Here is a 21,447-nt window from a genome sequence, read left to right as displayed (position 1 = left end):
GAAACCCGGTGCAGGTTGGACTAAATAGGTGGAGTCCATTCTTTTATTGATGGGAAGAACAGAGCAAGGATGTTCCCACATTCTTTGTTGAAGTTGAAGAAGAATATCATGGATAGGTATTGCCATGACTTGTTTGGGGGGGATCTACGAATTGTAGCACCTCAAGAGTTTGGTGACGGAGATCCTGCTCAGATTCTAATTTAAATGGAATAGAGTCGGCCATCTCTTGGATAAAAGAGGAGAAAGTAAGGTCTTTTGGTGGAGACTGCTTTCTTGGATGAGGAGGAGACGGGTCAGACATGAAGGTTTCTGAGGTGTCAGATTGTGTGTCGCTCCAGGAATCATATTCTGGAGTATGAGGACCTGGTTTTTTAGGTGGATGTGGAGGAGGTACACCAGAAGGTCCTGGAATGGGTTCATGTGGAGAAGCCTCCTCTTCCACCGGGTTTGAAGGTAAAGAATCCAGAAGATCCTGATATTTCTTCTGAAGTATTGAGTATAATCTTGCTTCAGATGATGGATCCTCCTATAGAGGAAAGCGGCATCGTAGATTTTGTCTTTGTCATCGCTGACATCGGTGTCTTGTCTCTCGATGACTGCTCGGTACCCATGGTGGGTGTATACGGCGATGCCTGATGAAAACGAGCAGGAAGCATCGATGGTATACTGGATGAAAAAACAGGCATCGATGAGGGCATCAAGGTGAATGCAGTCATTCGCTCTGGAGGAAGGAACGAATCCGGAAGCCGGACGGAGCCTTGCGGTGCTGTGTTTGTTGTCGACATGGCAGTGAGTGGAATAGATCCGGTGGCCGATGTCGAGTAAGCCTCCTTTGTCGAGGCAATGGCCGGCATCGGGCTCGTGCCAGGCATCGGGACGGTGCCCGGCATCGAGAGAGCACCCGGCATCGAGACAGGTCCCGGCATCGGGAGAGCTCCCGGCATCGGGTCAGTACCCGGCATCGGGAAATGTCCCGGAATCGCTGGCACCATTGATGGAAGAGACTTCGGTACTGATTGTACCGGCATCGGTGAAGTCGATGTTAAAGGGGACGTCACCGGCATCGGCAGAGGTGCCGGTAGCTGTTCCTTAATCGCTTGTAAAACTGCCTCTTTTATGTAGGCTGCGATGTCCTGTGGCATCGACGAAGATGGTGCCACCGGTGGAAGTGTCGATGCCTCCGTATGCTGTGGAAGTGACGTCGGAGTAGGCCCTTCAGGCACCGAGGGTATAGTAAGTTTAGGCCGTTTTGGTAACGGTTCTCCTCGGTCAAGTGCCATCGGTGAGGTCGGGGCGTGTCTGTGGCGATGTTTGTGTTTAGGCCGGACGTCTACTGCCGAGCGTATCGACGATGTCGACGGGGTAGGGGAGGATTTATCTCCGGAACCGTCAGTTCGGCGCTTTTTTAACAGTACCTTTTTCGATACTCCGGATGGTGAAGATTTCGAAGAAGTAGCTGGAGAAGGAGTCAGTTGTAAGCTGAATAGCTGTTGGATCTTCTCCTGGCGGAGCTTACGGCCTTTTGGTGTCATCTCTTGACATTTCTCACACGATGAAATGTCATGTTTTTCTCCGAGACATCTAACGCACTCTTCGTGCGGATCGGTAACCGACATTGTGCGGTTACAATTCGGGCATTTTTTGAACCCTGAGGACATCTTGACATCGACGGCCGTCGATGACAGAAAATTGAATTTCTTTTTTTTTTTTTTTTTTTTTTTTTTTTAAAAACCGAAATAATTCACCAGCCGGTGATATAGGAAAAATTTTTGAGACCCCTAATGGAGAGAAGTATATACTAGAATTGTAACACTGAGGTAACTCAGAGGGCTCCGATATCCGTGCTGCTGTCCAGTTGCGCGGAAAAACGAAGACTGAAGTGAGACCCCTGTGGCAGAGAATATCATGGCATGCTGAGCATGCCCAGTAGCCTCAGGCTGCCAGTCAAAAGTTTCTAGAAACTTTGACAGAAGTTTTCCGGCACTAGGGCTCCGTTACTGACGTCACCCATATGTGAGGACTAGCATCCTGCTTGTCCTGGGATAAAATTCATATCATCCATGAAGCTTTAAAACAATCCACAAAAAGGGGGGAGGGTCATGTATATAAATAAAAGAATACTATATCACAAAAAGAGGATATTAAGAAGACTAGCAAGAGTGGGAACAGAGAAGAGGCTGGTAACTACAGACCAGTTAGCCTCACTTCGGTGGTGGGAAAAGTAATGGAGTCACTGTTGAAAGAGAGAATAGTGAAATAATTGCTGGACCAGAGGCAGCATAGATTCACCAGGGGAAGATCCTGTCAGACAAATCTGATTGACTTTTTTGACTGGGTAACCAAGGAATTGGATCAAGGAAGAACAGTCGATGTCATCTACTTGGATTTCAGCAAAACGTTTGATACGGTCCCACACAGGAGACTGGTGAATAAAATGAGAAGCTTAGGAGTGAGTGCCGAGGTGGTGGCCTGGATTGCAAACTGGTTGACAGACAGAAGACAATGTGTGACGATAAATGGAACTCTCTCTGAAGAGAGAGCTGTTTTAAACTGTGTACTGCAAGGATCAGTGTTGGGATCGGTCCTGTTTAATATCTTTGTGAGCGACATTGCGGACGGGATAGAAGGTAAGATTTGTCTTTTTGTGGATGACACTAAGATCTGCAACAGAGTGGACACGCCGGAAGGAGTGGAGAGAATGAGATAGGATTTAAGGAAGCTGGAAGAGTGGTCGAAGATATGGCAGCTGAGATTCAATGCCAAGAAGTGCAGAGTCATGCATATGGGGAGTGGAAATCCAAATAAACTGTATTTGATGGGGGGGGGGGGAGGCTGATGTGCATGGAGCAGGAGAGAGACCTTGGGGTGATAGTGTCTAATGATCTGAAGTCGGCAAAACAATGTGACAAGGCGATAGCTAAAGCCAGAAGAATGCTGGGCTGCATAGAGAGAGGAATATCGAGTAAGAAAAGGGAAGTATTTATCCCCTTGTACAGGTCCTTGGTGAGGCCTCACCTGGAGTACTGTGTTCAGTTCTGTAGACTGTATCTCCGAAGAGGCAGAGACAAGATGGAGGCGGTCCAGAGAAGGGCAACCAGAAAGGTGGATGGTCTTAATCGAATGACTTATGAGGAGAGATTGAAGAATCTAAATATGTATACCCTGGAGGAAAGGAGGAGCAGAGGTGATATGATACAGACTTTCAGATACTTGAAAGATTTTAACGATCCAAAGACAATGACAAATCTTTTCCGTCAGAAAAAAAATCAGCAGAACCAGGGGTCACGAGTTGAAATTCCAGGGAGGAAGACTCAGAACCAATGTCAGGATGTATTTCTTCACGGAGAGGGTGGTGGATGCCTGGAATGCCCTTCTGGAGGAAGTGGTGAAGACCAGAACTCTGAAGGACTTCAAAGGGGCGTGGGATAAACACTGTGGATCCATAAAGTCTAGAGGACGTGAATGAATAGTGGGTGGCTCGCGGGAATGACGGATACTGCCTGGAGATAATACCCTTATTCAATAAAAATTCACACGGTTAATGCGACTCCAACATTGCTCTAATCTTCAAGGGCAAGAGGAAATGTGGAAAAAAGGATTTGCATTCACAAAAAAGCGGGGAGTAGCTGCTTGTTACGGTGGTTACTACCCCAAACCAAATAAGCCTGATACTTCACTTTCAACAACATAGCTCTCTGCTTCAACGGCAGGGGAGAAAGTCTCATGCTTCACTTTCAATGCATATCCAGCATAACTCTCTGCTTCACGGCAGGGGGAATGAAGAAAAGTGGATCTATATACAGACAACAACCAACATGACTGAATTACATAGTCTGGGTAAACAAATAAGCATGGGTGTAGCTTACTTATTGCAGCGGTTACTACCCCTAACTAATTAAGCTAGATATTTCACTTAGATGCAGTTCTAACACTGCTCTCTACATTAATGGTGGGGATGGAAGGGAAATAGAACCAAAAGGTTACTACGAGCCAAATGTAACAGATAAGTATGAGAAAAAAAAAGTGCAAAGCTTGCTGGGCAGACTGGATGGGCCGTTTGGTCTTCTTCTGCCATTATTTCTATGTTTCTATGAATATAAGAGGACCCATCAAGCTTACTCATGGGAGAAGTTGTTACAGGAAGATCCAGAGCCTGACCCAGCCTGGAAGACAAAAAAGCAGTAAGCTGGGGAAGATCAAAAAGTACATATTCTAAACTTTGATACCTGATAACATACATACGCTAATAATTTAAAACAAAAGTGGCATCAAGCTGCAAAAACTGTGATCTCATAAGGAAAAACTGTTTTCCTATCAGTAGTGCATGCAACATCAGGAAAAATTTGAATCTTTGAATTAAAGAAGAAAATATCCTTACAATGAAAAAATAGCTTTAGGACCCGTTCCTTATTGGGCTCTAACTTTACAGTGAGCTTTGAAAAATTCAACCATATATGTAGCCTCCTGCTTTAAGACCCTGGAAACATACAAACAATCAAAAGACGTTTGAGGAGCTGTAGCAGTGGTTCCAGATCCTGCTTGTTTATTCGAGGAAATATAGTAGGCATTGAGACCGGGGGACGCACATTTTCTGGAATCTTCAAAATCTCCATAATATAATGTTTTAATAATAACAAAGGAGGTGAAGTAGACATCTTGGGAAAGTTCAAAATGCATAGCGTTAGCTTCCTAAGCAAATTCTCTAAATTTCCAACTTGTACAGTAAAACCTATCCCTAACCAGGGCATACTCAACTTCTTGCGTTTTCCCAACTTTGGTCTTGATAAATACTGGTTATAATCATTCAAATCAGATTGCAGCTCTTCAAATGTACTGGTAATTTCTTGTAGTTTTAATGACAGAGCTTGTATATGGCCTTACAAAGATTGTTCCATTCTCTAAATTGCTTCAGATAGGCCTTCAAGAGTTGCTGCTTGAGATTTTTACCAACATCAGTTTCTCACCAAATTCCTTGGGTTGTATCCAGGATGAGTCACCTAAAGGACCTTTTATGACACTCCCTCCCATTTTGGTGATCTCTCCAAAATGATCTTGGTATTGCTGAAGCTGTAATCCTGTGATGGCTCCAGTGGCTTCCCTCCTTACAGACTCATTGCATTTGAAATTATTAGTCAGTGCCTTTGTCAGGTACCCACTAGAGTTCTATTCTGGGCCAGGATTGTGAGGTTTCTCGCATCTCCGGGCTGAGACACACCTCAAAGACCAAAGTCTCTGCCTCTTCTCCACTCCACACTAACAAAGGCTGGCGCTCAACAGTTGCTCTAGACTGACAACATGCGCATCAGTCATACTGGGAGATGACACAATCACTGTAGCTGCAGGATAAGTATGGGGCTTCTCCTTACGCTTAATTATTGATGTAAGATCTTTGAACTTGCTCATAGCACTTCCTGCACATCTTCTACCACTTTGAACATGCTTTACTCTGCAGATTAAATATTTATTCTTTTTAATACTACTAGAACTAAGGAACACTCCAGGAAGCTAATAGATAGCACAATTAAAACAAATCTAAGAAAGTATTTTTTTTTCTTTTTACTCTGCACACTGTTAAACTATGGAATATGTTGCCAGAGGGTATGTTGAAAACAAAGTAACTTGGTTTAAAAAGGGTTTAGACAAGTTCCTGGAGAAAAAGTCCATAAACCACTGTTAGTCATGTAGACTTTAGAAAGCCACTGCTTAGCCTAGGTTAAGAGTAAGAAGGATTGGACATATTCTTTTGGGCCGATTCAGTAAAATGTGCAGGTGTGCCGTCGCTCCGAAGCGAGCACCCGCTCTCCCGACGCGTGCCCAGGCCACTGTCCTGGGCCCGAGGTAAAAAGGAGGCACTCTGGACACTAGCACGACCCCAGCGCCTCCTTATTGGCAGAAGCGGGGGCTGTCAGCGGGTTTGACAGATGACACTTAATTTTACTGGTGTCGGTTGTCAAACCCGCTGACAGCCACAGGTTCGGAAAACGGACCCCGGCAAAATTGAGCATTCGTTTTCCAACCCGCGGGCAGATTTTTTTTTTTTTTTTATTTTTGGGGCCTCCAACTTAATATCGCTATGATATTAAGTCGGAGGGTGTACAGAAAAGCAGTTTTTTCTGCTTTTTTGTACACTTTCCTGGTGCCGGCTGAAATTAACCCATGCCTTTGGGCAGGTGTTAATTTCTGTGAGTAAAATGTGCGGCTTGGCTGCACATTTTACTTTCTGTATCGCGCGGGACTAACTAATAGGCTCATCAACATGCATTTGCATGTTGAGGGGGCTATTAGTTTTGGGGGGGGGGGGTTGGACGTGCGTTTTCCATGCGCTATTACCCCTTACTGTATAAGGGGTAATAACAGCGCATGGAAAACGCACGTCCAAACGTGGGCTAACGGTGCGCTTAGCCTGAGTGTACCGTACTGAATCGGCCTGTGTATGATTCTGCCCTGTACTTGTGACCTAGATTGACCACTGTCAGAGACAGGATTCTGGGCTTGATGGACTTTTGGTCTGATGCAATATGGCATTTATGTTCTTACGTAAGTTGGGAAGGGATGTAAAATTTGGGGGAAAAATTTCCTGACAGTTGCAAGAGATGACTCATGGTATCAAATCCCAGCCCTAGTTTTGATTGAGCTGGATTCCCAAAGTATCAGGAAAATAAGATATGACAAACTGGGTCAGACCAAGGGTCCATCAAGCCCAATATTCTGTCTCCAACAATGGCCAATCCAAGTCACAAGTACCTGACAAGGGGTACTTGCCAGGTACTTGTGACATCAAATAGATCCCATGCTATTAATACTGGCAACAAGCAGTGGCTATTTCCTATTGATTAATAACTGTTTATGGACTTCTACAAGAACTTATCCAAACTTTTTTTCTTAAACTCAGCTATACTAGCTGCCTTAACCACATCCTCTGGCAAAGAATTCCAGAGCTTAATTGTGCGTTGAGTGAAAAATAATTTGTCTTTCATTTGTTTTAAATGTGCTACTTGCTAACTTCAAGGAGTGCACCCTAGTTCTTGTATTATCTGAAAGAGTAAATACCCATTCAAGTCCTTGCATGATTTTGTAGACTTCTATTATATCCCCCCTCAGCCATCTCTTCTCCAAGCTGAACAGTCCTAAGCTCTTTAGCCTCCCCTCATAGGGGAGCCATTCCATGCCCTTTATCATTTCGGTTGTCCTTCTCTGTACTTTCTTCAGTGCGACTATATTTTTTTGAGATGCAGCGACCAGAATTGTACACATTATTCAAGTTGCATTTGTTACGGGAGCGCTGGAGGCGGTCCCGTTTCTGTTGAGATCGTGTACCCTTGGGCCACGATGCGACCACAGAGGAGCTCCGGGAAAGCGCAGAGGCAGACGAGGAGTGCCCAAGCACGGGTGGACAGGCTGGAGAGAATGGACCCTGGCCTCTACCGTACCTGAACGCATCGGAGAGACCCAACAATACAATGTTGGTCTCTGGAGTAGCCCTCCGGCCATTCGATAGCCCTTTCGGACCTGTTGTACAGGAACGGCAGATGCGACAGGACGGACAGAGGCTGAGGGCTATAACAAACAGGTTCAGACGAAGACTCAGGATGGAGAGGTGAGACGAGACTCAGGATACTTGGAGAGGTGAGACGAGACTCAGGATACTTGAAGGACTCAGAGTCACAAAATCAAGTATTCTGAATAGGTACTGTTACACCACGCACCCTACACAGCCAGTCAAGGCAGGTCACGGACCACGCTGGTGGTTCCCGACTCAGGTTGCTTGGAGGTTTCAAGACGAAGACTCCGGCGAGGTCTGCACAGAGGTGCGCCCTCCACAGCCAGTCAAGGCAAGGCACGGACCACGCTGAAACGGAACAGGTTTAGGCAGAGTTCTTAGTCACAGACGGAGACAGACGCAAGGGAATCCGAAGACCCGGACAGGATTCGGGATTTGGAGCAAGGAACACTGAGACGGGACTCAATGCAAGGAACATTAAAAGCCAGGATCTTCTGGAAGCTTGCGCTGCCGAGGAGAAGGACATATGGATATGTGAAGATCAGGAGGCAAGGACGTCAGGAACATCAGAAACATCAGGATGTTTGGAACCGATGAGATGGAGACACAAGATCAGACGAGAGAACCATGTGAAGACGAGGATGAAGACGAAGACATGGAATTCCAACATGGAACAGAGTACCTAGGAGAAGCTGGGAATGAAGAAAAGTACTAAGGAGGACTGGCTCCTTGCGAAGGCAAGGATGAAGTGAGGAGAGGCCCTTCTTATAGGCCTGAAGAGAACCTCCCATGATGACATCAACAGGAGGGGCCGCGGGACTACTCTCACTGTGGGACTTTTAAGAAGCTGAAGGAGGCGCAGCCTCGTGCCTAAGGAGGAAGTAGGCAGGACATTGGAGAGCGGTGTCCCTGCTGCTTAATGGAGCAGGATCAGGAGCAGGCTGCGACCAGGCCCAACGTCGGGGATGGCTTCCTGCCGCAAGAAGGACTGAAGGTGGCTCCATACGCAAGGAAACTCCAGCAGCGGCCTCCGGGCCACGAAGAAGATGGCGTCTGCGACCTCCTGGCCGTGGAATGAAGAGAAGACGGCGGCATTCCCCAGGCTGCTTGATGGACAGGCGACGGCAGTGGGCCTGCTGCGGACCATGGCGGCAGTTCCTGCCGCAAGCAAACAATGTCGGTGGCCTCCAGGCTGCATGGAAGCATGGCGGCAGGGCCCGCTGTGCTGGAGAAGGATGTGGGCGGCCTCCGGGCCGCAAAGAAGCTGAAAGAGAAAGGTGAGAGGCTGCCTGCAGCTCCGGCCGCAGGCAGAATCATAACAGCAGTATAACCATTGAACAATACAGAGGCATTATTTCATCCTCCATTTTATTTGCTATTCTCTTCCTAATAATTCCTAACAATTTATTTGCTTTTTTGAATGCCACAGCACACTGAGCCGACAATTTCAATGTAGTATCAACTATGACGTCCAAATCTTTTTCCTGAGTGGTAACTCCTAAAATGTAACCTAACATCATATAGCTACAGCAAGAGTTAATTTTCCCTATATACATCACTTTGCACTTGTCCACATTAAATTTCAACTGTCATATGGATGCACAATTTTCCAGTCTCACAAGGTCCTCTTGCAATTTATCACAATCCTCTTGAGATTTAACTACGCTGAATAACTTTGTGTCATCTGTAAATATGATCACCTCACTCGTCGTACCTCTTTCCAGAACATTTATAAATATATTAAAAAGCACTGGTCCAAGAACAGATCCCTGAGGCACTCCACTGTTTACCTTTTTCCACTATGAAAACAGACCATTTAATCCGACTCTCTGTTTCTTGTCTTTTAACCAGTTTGCAATCCACAAAAGGACATCTCTTCCTATCCTATGGCTTTTTAGTTTTCTTAGAAGCCTCTCATGGGGGATTTTGTCAAATGTCTTCTGAAAATCCAAATACACCACATCTACTGGTTCACTTTATCCATATGCTTATTCACCCCTTTAGAAAAAATGTAGCAGATTTGTGAGGCCAAGACTTCTCTTTGAGTAAATCCATGCTGGCTGTGTCCCATTAAATCATGTCTGTCTATATATTTTGTGATTTTATTCTGATAGTTTGCACGATTTTTCCCGGTACTGAAATCAGGCTCACAGGTCTATAGTTTCCTGGATCACCTCTGGAGCCCTTTTTATATTTTGGGGTTATATTGGCCACCTTCCAGTCTCAGGTAGAACAGATGATTTTAATAATAGGTTTCAGTTTACTTGAAATAGGTCTGAAATTTCATTTTAGAGTTCTTTCAGAACCCTGGGATGTATACCTTCTGGTCCAGGTGATTTGCTACTCTGTAGTTTGTCAATCTGGCCTACTACATCTTCCAGATTCACCATGATTTGGGTCAGTTCATCTGAATCGTCACCCTTGAAAACAGTGTCCGGAGCGGGTATCTCCCATTTATTCTCCTCAGTAACACCGAAGTAATGAATTAATTTAGTCTTTCAGCGATGACCTTATTTTCCCTAAGTGACTCTTTAACTCCTCGATTATCTAACAGTCCAACTGATTCCCTCACAGGCTTCCTGCTTCGGATATAGTAAAAACAATTTTTATAGCCCTGCTCTCGCCTGGGGAAGTGTGTCTCAGCCTGCCCGAGACATGCTCCCTGCTGTCTGCACTATCCCAGACAAACGCCAATACAGCGGAGGCACGAGTTGATGACCTCACTGTCGTGCCCTATGCGGAAGGTATTGCCGTCTCTTTGCCAGAAGGAGGGCTGAGCTCCATGCCATTGCAGCATTCTCAAACAACTGAAGACAGTGTTCCTGCCCTGGACTCAACTCTTTTGGGGGCTGAAGTTGTCCTGGAAGGTGAGCAGCCTGTCTTTGGTGTTCCCCCTTTGATATCCAAACCAGCGGTGTTTGCTTTTGACTCTCTTTGAGACTTGATAGCAGGTCTGTCCCAATCTTTTAAAGTTCATTCTCAGTGGGTGCAGGCAGTTTCCTTAAAGCTGGATAAGGTTGCCTTGGACCATCAGAAAATCTTGCAGGAACATTTGGTGACTTTGAGTTCCCTGGAGAAGGATGTGGAAGGCATAAAGAGTGTTAATGCTACCATAATTCGAGAGTGTCATTTCTTATCCAGGAGGTTGGAATATTTGGAAAACCAGGCCAAGCATTTAAATTTGAGACTCTTATATTTTCCCAGAGTTTTGGGTGAACTGCCTTGTTTGAAGTTGACACTGTTAACAGCGACTGAGCATTGCTCAAGATTGTTTTGTTTAGTTCTTAAGCTCACTGTATTTTGTGGTGTACTTTTTGATATATTTTTGTTTAACACTTAGGCATTATTTTTTGGAAGTCCTGAAGATTCCTGCTGAAAAGATATTTCTTATTGATAAGCTGGTGTAGCTACCCTTTAGGTCCACAACTAATCATGAAGTTCAACCTCAATTTAATGCTGACTCTACAAATTTAACTTCTTATTTAGAGAATTCTAATATTGAGGTGATTGAAAGGTCTACTTTGTTGCTTTCTTTTTTCATGAGCAGGATGTTTCTTTTGTAATGAAGTCCTATTTCATGAATTTCAATGTTTCTTTTTTGAGGGGCTTGGTCAGAATGTATCCTTACCTAGCCAAGATAACACGTAAGGGGTTTCTTTCTTTGCATTCTGAAGTATTAGCTTTAGGTGCTTCTTTTCTTTTAAGGTATCCTTCCAAGTGTGTTGTAAAACAAGGTGCTAACATTTTTATCTTTTTTAATCCTGACCAGTTGAAAGAATTTTTGCATACCAGAATGGCTAACTCTGCTATCAACCCAGAGTCATTATGAGGGGTTAACTCGGTTTATTTTTAGTAGGTTATAATATCCACGCTCTCTTTTCTTTTTTGGGGGATTTCTTATTTTCTCCTCGATTTCTGATTCCCTCCAATTTTGATGATTATTAATGAGAGAGAATAGATTCTTTTGTATATTATTGTGCTTATTCTTTTGTATATTTTCATGTCTCTTTCAATTGATACTGTGCAAAGGTTTGTTTGTATAATTAAAAATTTCAATAAATAAAAAGAGAAAAAATTTTATTGTAAATTTTTACCTCTACAGCCAACTTCTTTTCAAATTCTCTTTTAGCCTGTCTTATCAATGTTTTACATTTAACGTACTAGTCCTTATGTTTTTTCCTGTTAGCTTCAGATGGATCCTTCTTTCAATTTTTGAAGGAAGGTCTTTTGACTAAAATAGTCTTTCACCTCACCTTTTAACATACCAGTAATTGTTTGGACTCCCTGCCACCTTTATTAATGCATGGAATACATCTGGACTGCGCTTCTAAGACCATATTTTTTAACAATGCCCACGCCTGTTGTACACTCTTAATCTTTCAGTTTTTTTCTAACTGGTTTTGTCATTTTCTAAAAGTTTCCCTTTTGAAAGTTTAATGCTAGCTCTGTGAATTTATTTATTGTCCCTTTTCCAGCCATTAATTCAAATTTGATCATGCTATGATCACTGTTGCCAAGCGGCCCCACCACTGTGACATTGCTCACAAATTCTATTCTCCACTAAGAATTAGATCTAAAATAGCTCCCTTTCTCATCGGTTCCTGAACCAATTGCTCCATAAAGCTTTCATTTATTCCATCCAGGAACTTCATCTCTCTAGCATGTCCTGATGTTACATTTACCCTGTCAATATTGGAGTAATTGTATTCGGATTTAAAATAAAATAACTTTAACCTTTGAATGGAACTCTATATTTTGTCCTGCACCAGTTTACCTGAGTACTTGCTTATGTGCAAGGTTGGCTTCTGTGGATTATCGGATTTAGCCGCTTGATTGAAGCTTTAATGGCTGCTTCAGATGATTGCACATTCAGCTACACTGAAGATGCTGTAAACGCAGTCCTTACAGATACATTATTCTCTGCAGAAGATTCATCGGATACTGTTCCTCCCGTGTCATGGACTGACCTTATAAATACCCAAAAACGCCTTACCCGGGCTGAGTTGCACTCAGCTACACTTATTGAGTACTGCCGGGTACGCCACATCCCGTGAGGGCTTCGCATCCAAAAAGAGCCGAGGTTGCATACAGACAACACCGCTTTTGTGAATCGCTGGAACCAGATACTCAACAAGTGTTCCCTGGACCTTATGGTCCTGATCATCGAGACTAATCGAGAACTTCATGACCTACTGCGGGACAAAGTCACACAGAAACTAGATCTCATTAAACACTCTTGCCCGGTAGAACTGTTTGACCAGCAACTGGGGGAATTCCAGGATAATTTGCAGAAATTTAGGTCTGATTTAAAAGCGGTTAAATTTAGTAAATTTCAACGGGACGCTACTGATTACAATACAGGGTACGTCTACAAATGGATGGCGCAGAAGCCCGCAAAGAAGGTTACGTTTGCCGACAGTTTCTCCTCCGGAGATTCATCAGGAGAGGAGTCTCGGGCACAACGTACCCGTGGCCAAACTCGCCATGCCCGCGGCACCACCGCTGCAGACCCACTGCGTTCCACTCAGACCCGCATACCTACACCAGACGATTCTACTTTAACTACAGTATCATCTGCTTCTTCTCGCTATTCCTCCATAGCAGCTTCTTTTTTAGACTCTGGCCAGCTGCAGCCGCAGCAGGACGCCCGACAGCTTTGACCGCGAGGGGTCATGTCCTCCCAGAACAGTGCACAGACTCGTCCAGCTCGGCCACCCAGGACCCAGGCAGACCTATGGCAATGATGGAGGAAACTGTATTTAACCTATCATCACGTCGTCTTTCTCCTTTTGAACTTCAATTATTACACAGGGGGCTCTCTTTTGTCCCCACTAATAAAGGGGATGTATTTGACTTACAGGTACACCTACACAGGTTTTTTCAAAGATTGAAATTAAAGTTGTTCTTTGAGGATTTTCCACCCGCTTCTGATTTATGTGTGGTACACCCGAAATCAAAATGGACACCACCGGGAGTAGGCGATGTGACTTTAGGCGCTTTTGAGCGTCTTGTCTGCAAAGATATATCTTTGATTTGTTCACAAAAACAATTTATTCGGTATAACCTTTCTAAAGATGAGGCTCGCGCTATTGGGGACTTATCTAATGACCACTCTATAGTCATTAAGCCAGCTGACAAGGGGGGTGGGATAGTCGTTTTGAATAGACTTGACTATGAGGCTGAGGTTTTAAGACAATTGGGAGATACCGCTTTCTATACCTTATTGTCCTCAGATCCTACTGAGTCGTTGCTCTTGGAGATTAAGTCTCTGGTTCAAATGGCCTTGGACTCCCATATCATCACCAACAAAGAATCTAGATTTTTGATCACCACTCACCCTATAATGCCCTTGTTCTATATCCTCCCAAAGGTACATAAATCTTTGAGAAGTCCTCCTGGACACCCCATAGTATCTGGTATTGGATCTGTACTGGAGCCTCTGTCCCAGTTTGTGGATGTTTTTCTAAAACCGTTGGTGCCGCACATTCGGTCCTATGTGAGGGACTCCTCCCATTTTATGTCCATCCTTGCACAATTAGAGGTTTCTCAGTCTACCCTGTTTCTTGTAACTTTAGACGTTGTTTCACTCTATTCTAACATTCCGCAGGATGAGGCCCTCGCAGTCATTGAGAAATCTTTGAACACTCGTCCACTGCCACACCGGGTCACTACACCTTTTCTGGTCCAATTAGCTGAATTAGCACTGACGAGGAATTTTTTCCAATTCCAGGATAAGATTTACCAACAACATAAGGGGACTGCCATGGGGGCGACGATGGCACCTAGTTTAGCGTGCCTATATATGGATGACTATGAAACATTTCAGATTTTTTCATCAGAGTGGTCTCAATTCATCCACATATGGCTACGCTGTATAGATGATGTCTTTATTATATGGACAGGTTCCGATATACAGTTTTACGTGTTTTTAGATTGGGTGAACTCCCTTAACCCCCATATTCAATTTAACTTTAATATTCATCCCACTCATATTGCCTTTTTGGACGTCTCTATTTCCTGGGAAGAGGACCATTTTGAGACTACTCTGTACCGGAAAAAAACGGACCGGAATACCTTGCTCTCGTATAACAGCTGCCATCCCAGGGCACTCCGAGATAACATACCCACGGGACAATTTTTAAGACTTCGCCGACTTTGCTCCACTCGCACAGAATTTCTTTCACAAGCCCAGATTTTGTGTACCCGTTTTTCAGAAAGGGGCTACCCGTCGAGGGTCATTAAGAAGGCATTTAAGCGGGCACTATACATGCACCGGGAATGGCTATTCACACCGCCAGTGGTGTATGACGAGATTGCCCACAACTGTATCTTCCCCTTTTCTGTTGTAGGGAGAACTATAGTCAATATGATTAAAAGACACTGGTCAGCCTTATCTCTCACTGATCTTATGCATGGCCCACTTCGCTTTACGTTTAGAAGAGGGACTAATCTTCGGGACCGGCTTGTACACACAGCGAGCCCTTCTACTAACTTTCGATCACAGGTGAGAGGTCAGCAAAGCCCCTGTGGCCACTGTACTATGTGCCAGCATACGGAACCCCTGACAGAGTTTATACATCCGAGGACGGGACGAGTGTTCAAATTGTTTTCTCAATCGGACTGTACTACTAAAGGAGTCATCTATGTAGTGAAATGTCCTTGCCCACTGCTGTACGTGGGCAAGACTTCACGCATGATTAAAACGCGTATTATCGAGCATTGCTCCAACATCAGATCCTCAAGAATTGATGAGCCTCTAGTATCCCACTGGCTTCAGGCTGGCCACTCCATCGCTGCCCTCGCCTTCCTAGTTCTAGAGGTGGTCTCGTTCCCCCAGCGGGGAGGAGACTTCGCTGGTATACTTGGTCGGAGAGAACAGCGCTGGATTTTTACTCTGGATACAGTGTGCCCCAATGGCCTTAATAAAGACCTAGAATGGCATTTGTTCTACTAATTCCTTGTTAACCTGTCATTAATTCCATATGTGTCGTTTTGCCTGCGTTTGCATCTCGCGAGAGTTCTCTTTCGCGCCTTTTTGCTCTTTAAATGGCTGTCACTGTTAAAGGGCGCTTGCGCTCCTGAGGCTATTTTGAGAGGTATGTAACCACTATGTTGTATTTTGTTTTGCAGCCTTAATGTTCCATTCCTCATAGATATTATTATATTGCAGATTATAATACGTCTTGGTCCCTCCCGATGCAGCCACCGCGAAACACGGGACCGTGTCGGGGGACTATTATAAAAAATTACCTCATGTCATCCTGAACAGAGTTGCCGTATTAAATGAATTGTGACTATTCGGATTTAAAATAAAATAACTTTAACCTTTGAATGGAACTCTATATTTTGTCCTGCACCAGTTTACCTTAGTACTTGCTTATGTGCAAGGTTGGCTTCTGTGGATTATAGTAATTGAAATTTCCCATTTTTGCTGCATTACCAATTTGGTTAGCTTCCCATCTCATCATTTTGGCCAGGAGGACAGTAGTATACTCCTATCGCTATATTCTTCCCTGACACACATGGGATTTCTACCAATAAAGATTCTATTGTGCATTTTGTCTCTTGCCGGATCCTTATCCTGTTGGACTCTATGCTATCCTGGACATAAAGCGCTTACTCCCCACCAAGTTGCCTCTCCTTATCATTGCGATATAATTTGTGCCCCGGTATAGCACTATCCCATTGGTTATCCTCCTTCCTACCATGTCTCTGAGATGCCAGTTAAGTCTATCTCATCATTTACTGCTATACACTCTAACTCTCCTATCTTACTTCTTAGACTTCTGGAATTGGCATACAGACATTTCAAAATGTGTTTTTTGTTTGTATTAACAGCCTGCTTTTCAGTTGATGGATAATTTGGAATCTTTTAGGTCAGGTGAATCTTTACTTATAGGCATGTGGACTGTTTTTGCTTTTATTGGAACTTCTCTGTTGGGATGCCCTAATTCTCCTGCTTAATTAGTATCCTTCGAAGCCTCCCTCTGAACCATGCACTGTTGAGTGACTGCTTTCCACTTTGTTCTAGTTTAAAAGCTGCTCTATCTCCCTTTTAAAGTTAGTGCCAGCAGCCTCTAAACTTCCACAAACTCTAAATTTTTTCCTACCTTTTGGCTAGCTTTTTGTAACAAATACACAAACTCTAAACCTTTACCTATCTTTTAGATTGTTTTTTATGAAAAACATACAAGCTCTAAGTTTTTTCCTATCTTTTGGCTCGCCTACCTGTAATAATTTAGAATGAAGAAAACTATGCTCCATCCAACATCCAGTGTCTGGCCCTCACAGCTAGGATATTGAGGAAGGCTTAAGAAAATCCCTCAGTCTATCTGAAAAGGTTTTTAAGTTGCTTTCATCTTGTAGAATGCAGTTTCCCAGTAGGCCTTATAGTTTTAAATGAAGGTGGTTTATGGTCTGGCTCTAGAATCCCTTCTCTTAACCTACACGAAAACTGCTTGAATACCTTCTATGTTTTTCAGATTCTGACTACATAAGACCAACTCCATTATAGCTCACCTTAGTGCAGCTGGCTGTTAGCACTTGCATGTAGAGTGACACTTTATCTCTATTCAGTTGTTAACTGGTGAAGTCATGTGATACTTGCTTGAACTGAAGCTTCCTATCAAGCAGCCTGCAGTGTCATGGGAATTTTATGGTTTCAAGTATCTGGTCTTGAAGGTTGTGCTTTTGATATCAATCGTTTGATCCCACAGAGTCAGTGTGTTCCAGGCCCTAGAGATATATCCTTACAATACTTATATATTATTTGTTGCTCTGTGTGCTTTCTTTCAGCCTCCTCTTTTTTCTTCTGTCCCACCCCCAGGCCCTGTTTTATGTATTTTCCACCTTTGGTTCGATTGTGAACCGGTATGATGTACCCACTAATGCCGGTATAAAAAAGTTTTAAATAAATAAATACTTGATTTCATCAAAATATGGTGGTACATTGCAGACATATCAATTCATTGCCTAAGATGATGTCGGATTTTCACCTCTCCTTGACTCTCTCTTCGCAAAATGACAGACCCTTCACTCTGGAATGAAAGAGAACCATCGCCTTCTGTCTTGAGCGAACTATAGCCGATAGAAAGTCTACACATCTTTTTGTTTCTTTTGACCCAAATAGTCTGGATTACAAAATGTACTTTTAAATTGGATAGCACCTCATTTTAAGTTTAACCATTTGGGTCTAACCTTAAAGGTGAATGTGATGGTCTGTAATATTGGGCTATGGAGACAGTGGTTATCCACCTAAAGTCTACCTAAATTTTAAGATTTGTGAGGCTGTGACTTGGACTTCGGTTCACATATAATATTTCATTACTATTTTGATAATGCCTCTTGGTAAGATAATAGGTTTAGATTTTGAGTTATTGATGGGCCTCATTGAATGGCAGAATGTTCTGTAACCCTCTTATAGTGCACTGTCTGATTTAAGTGTTAATTCCCTCCAATTAAAAAAATAAACAAAACTTTTAAGATATGAAGTACTATGCATCCATATGGAAATGTTCAGACTTGCCAGTTCTTACATGAGCTATGTTGAAATTCTCATTGAAAAAGGCGATTGCAATTTTAATATGATTTAAACAACTACATATAAAGCCTTGGAAGGAGTTTGTGTTTTAGAAAAATAACTTAATTTGAAAAGAGAAGATTGATATTTGTATTTCACATTTGTTTTTAAAGGTTAGACATAAAGCTACAAGGAAAGTATATGCAATGAAGCTCCTGAGTAAATTTGAGATGATAAAAAGGTCTGATTCTGCATTTTTTTGGGAAGAGCGTGACATCATGGCTTTCGCCAACAGTCCTTGGGTTGTACAGGTACAGTTATGCTCTTGTAGCTTTTTATTCCTTGAAGTGCACTGGTGTATAAGAATACTTTAAAGATTAGTTTGTAGAGCAGAGGTTTCATATGATACTTGAGTACTTTTTCCCATAAATAGATGAACTATTAAATCACAATTAATTTGCTTGTTTTCTAAGGTTTTTTTCCTCTTAACAAATTTATACAAGTTCATACTGCTGTTAGTTTAGAGAGCTTCTGATATGTTAATTTATTAAGAAAGGGTAATAAATATTTATTTCATTTATTAATTATTTTTTATATACTAACATTTGATCTGAGATATCACATCTGTTTACATTCAGGTACTGTAGGTAATTCTCTATTCCCAGAGGGCTTACTATCTAAGTTTTGTACCTGAGGCAATGGAGAGTAAAGTGACTTGCCCAAAGTCACAAGGAGCAACAGCGGGACTCAAACCCTGGTCTCCTGGTTCGTAGCCCACTGCTCTAACCACTAGGCTATTCCTCCTCCTTCTTAAATAGCTGAGGAAGATAATTTTCTGGTTCGGCTGTTTATATATTCTCTCTTATTTAGTAACCTAAAAAAAAAAAAGCAGTGTTCTCTGTCTTGTCTAATATTACAAAAGTACATTTTGGCAGCTAGGAATTATTTCTCTATTGACAAGCAGGGCTGAATTAGCCATGACACATGGGTAAAATCATCTGACAGTGCTGAACAGACTCATCTCTCTAGCTTAGTAAAACATTTGGAGCAGCAATTACCATCTTTAAAAGAAGACATGGGGGTAACCTGCATGGAATGGCAAGTGTTCTACCATAAGCAATTTGCTGGGCAGACTGGATGGACCATTTGGTCTTTATCTGCTGTCCTTTTCTATGTTACTTTTGAGCATGCGCGTGAATTCACGCACGTGCTGCACTGTCTTTTGCGCCCAGCAGTCTGAGCTTTCATAAAACATGTTATCCCAGGACAAGCAGGATGATAGTCCTCACATAAGGGCGACATCATCGATGGAGCCCTGACACGGAAAAACTTCTGTCAAAGTTTCTAGAAACTTTTGACTGGCACACTGAGCCCACTGAGCATGCCCAGCATGCCATGATTCCCTCAGCCACAGTGGTCTTCCTTCAGTCTCTTTTTTTCCACGTTGCTGTAAGCTTCGCGTGATAGCTCTGTGAGATTTTCCTCACACTTTTTCCTTACGGAAAATATAACTTTTCAGTGACAAAATGATCTACTCTGGTTTCCCTTCGACATACCATTCGGTGAGTACTTTTTTGAGTCAGTTTTTGGTCGATTCCGGTTACCTTTTACTCGGTACCCACAAGCCACCGACAGTTACCCGGCCCGTTTTTTACCATGGCCTCCGGATTAAAAAAATGTCCAAATTGTACCCGAACAATGTCGATAACTGACCCGCATGACGTTTGCGTTTTATGCCTGGGATCAGGCCACGATGTCCGCGCATGTACTACCTGCGCCCAGATGACACCAAAGAGCAGGCGTGCCCGTTTGGATAAAATGGAGGAGCTGTTTAAAAAGATTACTCCATCGTCATCTTCGACATCGTCACCGAAGAAATCATCACCCTCTGTTGAAAAACATCGAGAAAAGAAAAAGGCCAATGACCATCTGTCACCGACCCCATCCGGATCTTCAATAGCGTCTTCATCAGTATCCACTAGGGAGCATTGTGAAAGACGCCATCAACACCATTCTGACTCCGTTCCATCAGGTGAAACGGTATCTGCATCGGCACCGGACATCGAGCCGATGACGAAGCGAGTCCGGGTACTAGAGCCGCCATGCCCCTCTGTACCCGAGACACCGAGGCGCTCTCCATCGGGATCGGTGTCAGAGACTGTGCCACCAAGCTCTGTTGTGGAAGTGCCAGTAGCACCAGCACCTGTGACATTAGGCTCAGTCCCAGTCTCCAGGGAAGAAGTGACTTCCATGGTTCAACAGGCAATCATCGAGGCTTTTCAAAAATTCTAGCCTCCATCGATGCCAGCACCGGTACAATCACCGGCACCAACGCCAGAGCCGTCAATTTTTCAACCTCTTCTAAATAGAATCGATGTCTTAATTGGTGCCTTCCCAGCACCGATACTGATTCCATCGATGGATCCCCCGATGCAGCCATCGACACCATTGATGCCTAAACATCCACCAATGATTCCTTCAATTCCTATTCCAGACTCATCGAAGGACGATGGAAGGGACTCTGATCCCTTACTAGGGCCATCGGGTCTTCAAAAACCCCATGCACCTTCATTACCTTTGATGCCACTCCCAGGTCCATCGATGCCTTCACGGCCTGGTCCATCTGGCAATGCCAGCCATCTATGCCGTTCGATTCCCCATTGATGCCTTTTCTGCCTCCTTCGATGCCAAAGTAGATTCCAAGACAACCATCGAAGTCTGGTTCTAAAACAAAACATCCTCTTCCAGAAGACAACTTGGATCCCTCTGGATCACATTTTCAGTCCTTGGGAGGATGTAGACACTGACACTGATATCGAAGATCTAGAATCAGAACCTTTTCCACCAGAAGAGAAGAGGAAGTCCCCTCCTGAGGACCTGTCCTTTGCAAACTTTATAAAGGAAATGGCAAATACAATTCCCTTTGAATTACTTACTGAAGAGGAAACAAGACGCAAGACTCTTGGAGTGTTACAAATTGTAGATGCACCAAAGGAGGTGATGGCGATACCCATTCATGAAGTGCTTCTGGAACTTCAGCATCGATTATGGGAGCATCTTTGCTCTGTAACAGCTGTAAACAGAAGAACAGATGCGACATAACCTGGTCCAACAATACCCCAGGTTTCCAGAAGCCACAATTGCCTCACCACTCAGTGGTCATTGAATCGGCTCAGAAAAAGGCTAGGAAGCAAAAACCACACTCTTCTGCTCTACCAGGAAAAGAACAGAAGTTTTTAGATGGCTTGGGAAGAAAGGTTTTTCAAGGATCCATGCTGGTGTCCAGGATTGCAGCATACCAGCTATATATGACGCAATATCAAAGAAACTTGTGGCAACAAGTTCAAGATATTGCTGATAACCTCCCTCAACAACAGCAGCTGTCACTAAACACTCTGATTGCCAAAGGCCTCGAGTCTGGCAAGCA

General features: G+C 43.6%; 1 protein-coding gene across 1 annotated transcript in view; it reads left to right on the top strand.

Annotated features, from left to right (window-relative positions):
• Positions 1-21,447, top strand: part of ROCK1 (Rho associated coiled-coil containing protein kinase 1) — a 491,909-nt gene that overhangs the window by 184,429 nt on the left and 286,033 nt on the right. The window contains 1 exon segment of the mRNA XM_029591102.1: positions 18,194-18,331. Within this exon segment, the coding sequence (XP_029446962.1) occupies positions 18,194-18,331 (138 nt within the window).

This window comes from Rhinatrema bivittatum, chromosome 2, assembly GCF_901001135.1.
Source record: "Rhinatrema bivittatum chromosome 2, aRhiBiv1.1, whole genome shotgun sequence".
Taxonomy (NCBI): domain Eukaryota; kingdom Metazoa; phylum Chordata; class Amphibia; order Gymnophiona; family Rhinatrematidae; genus Rhinatrema; species Rhinatrema bivittatum.
This window is presented reverse-complemented; position numbering and strand designations above follow the sequence as displayed.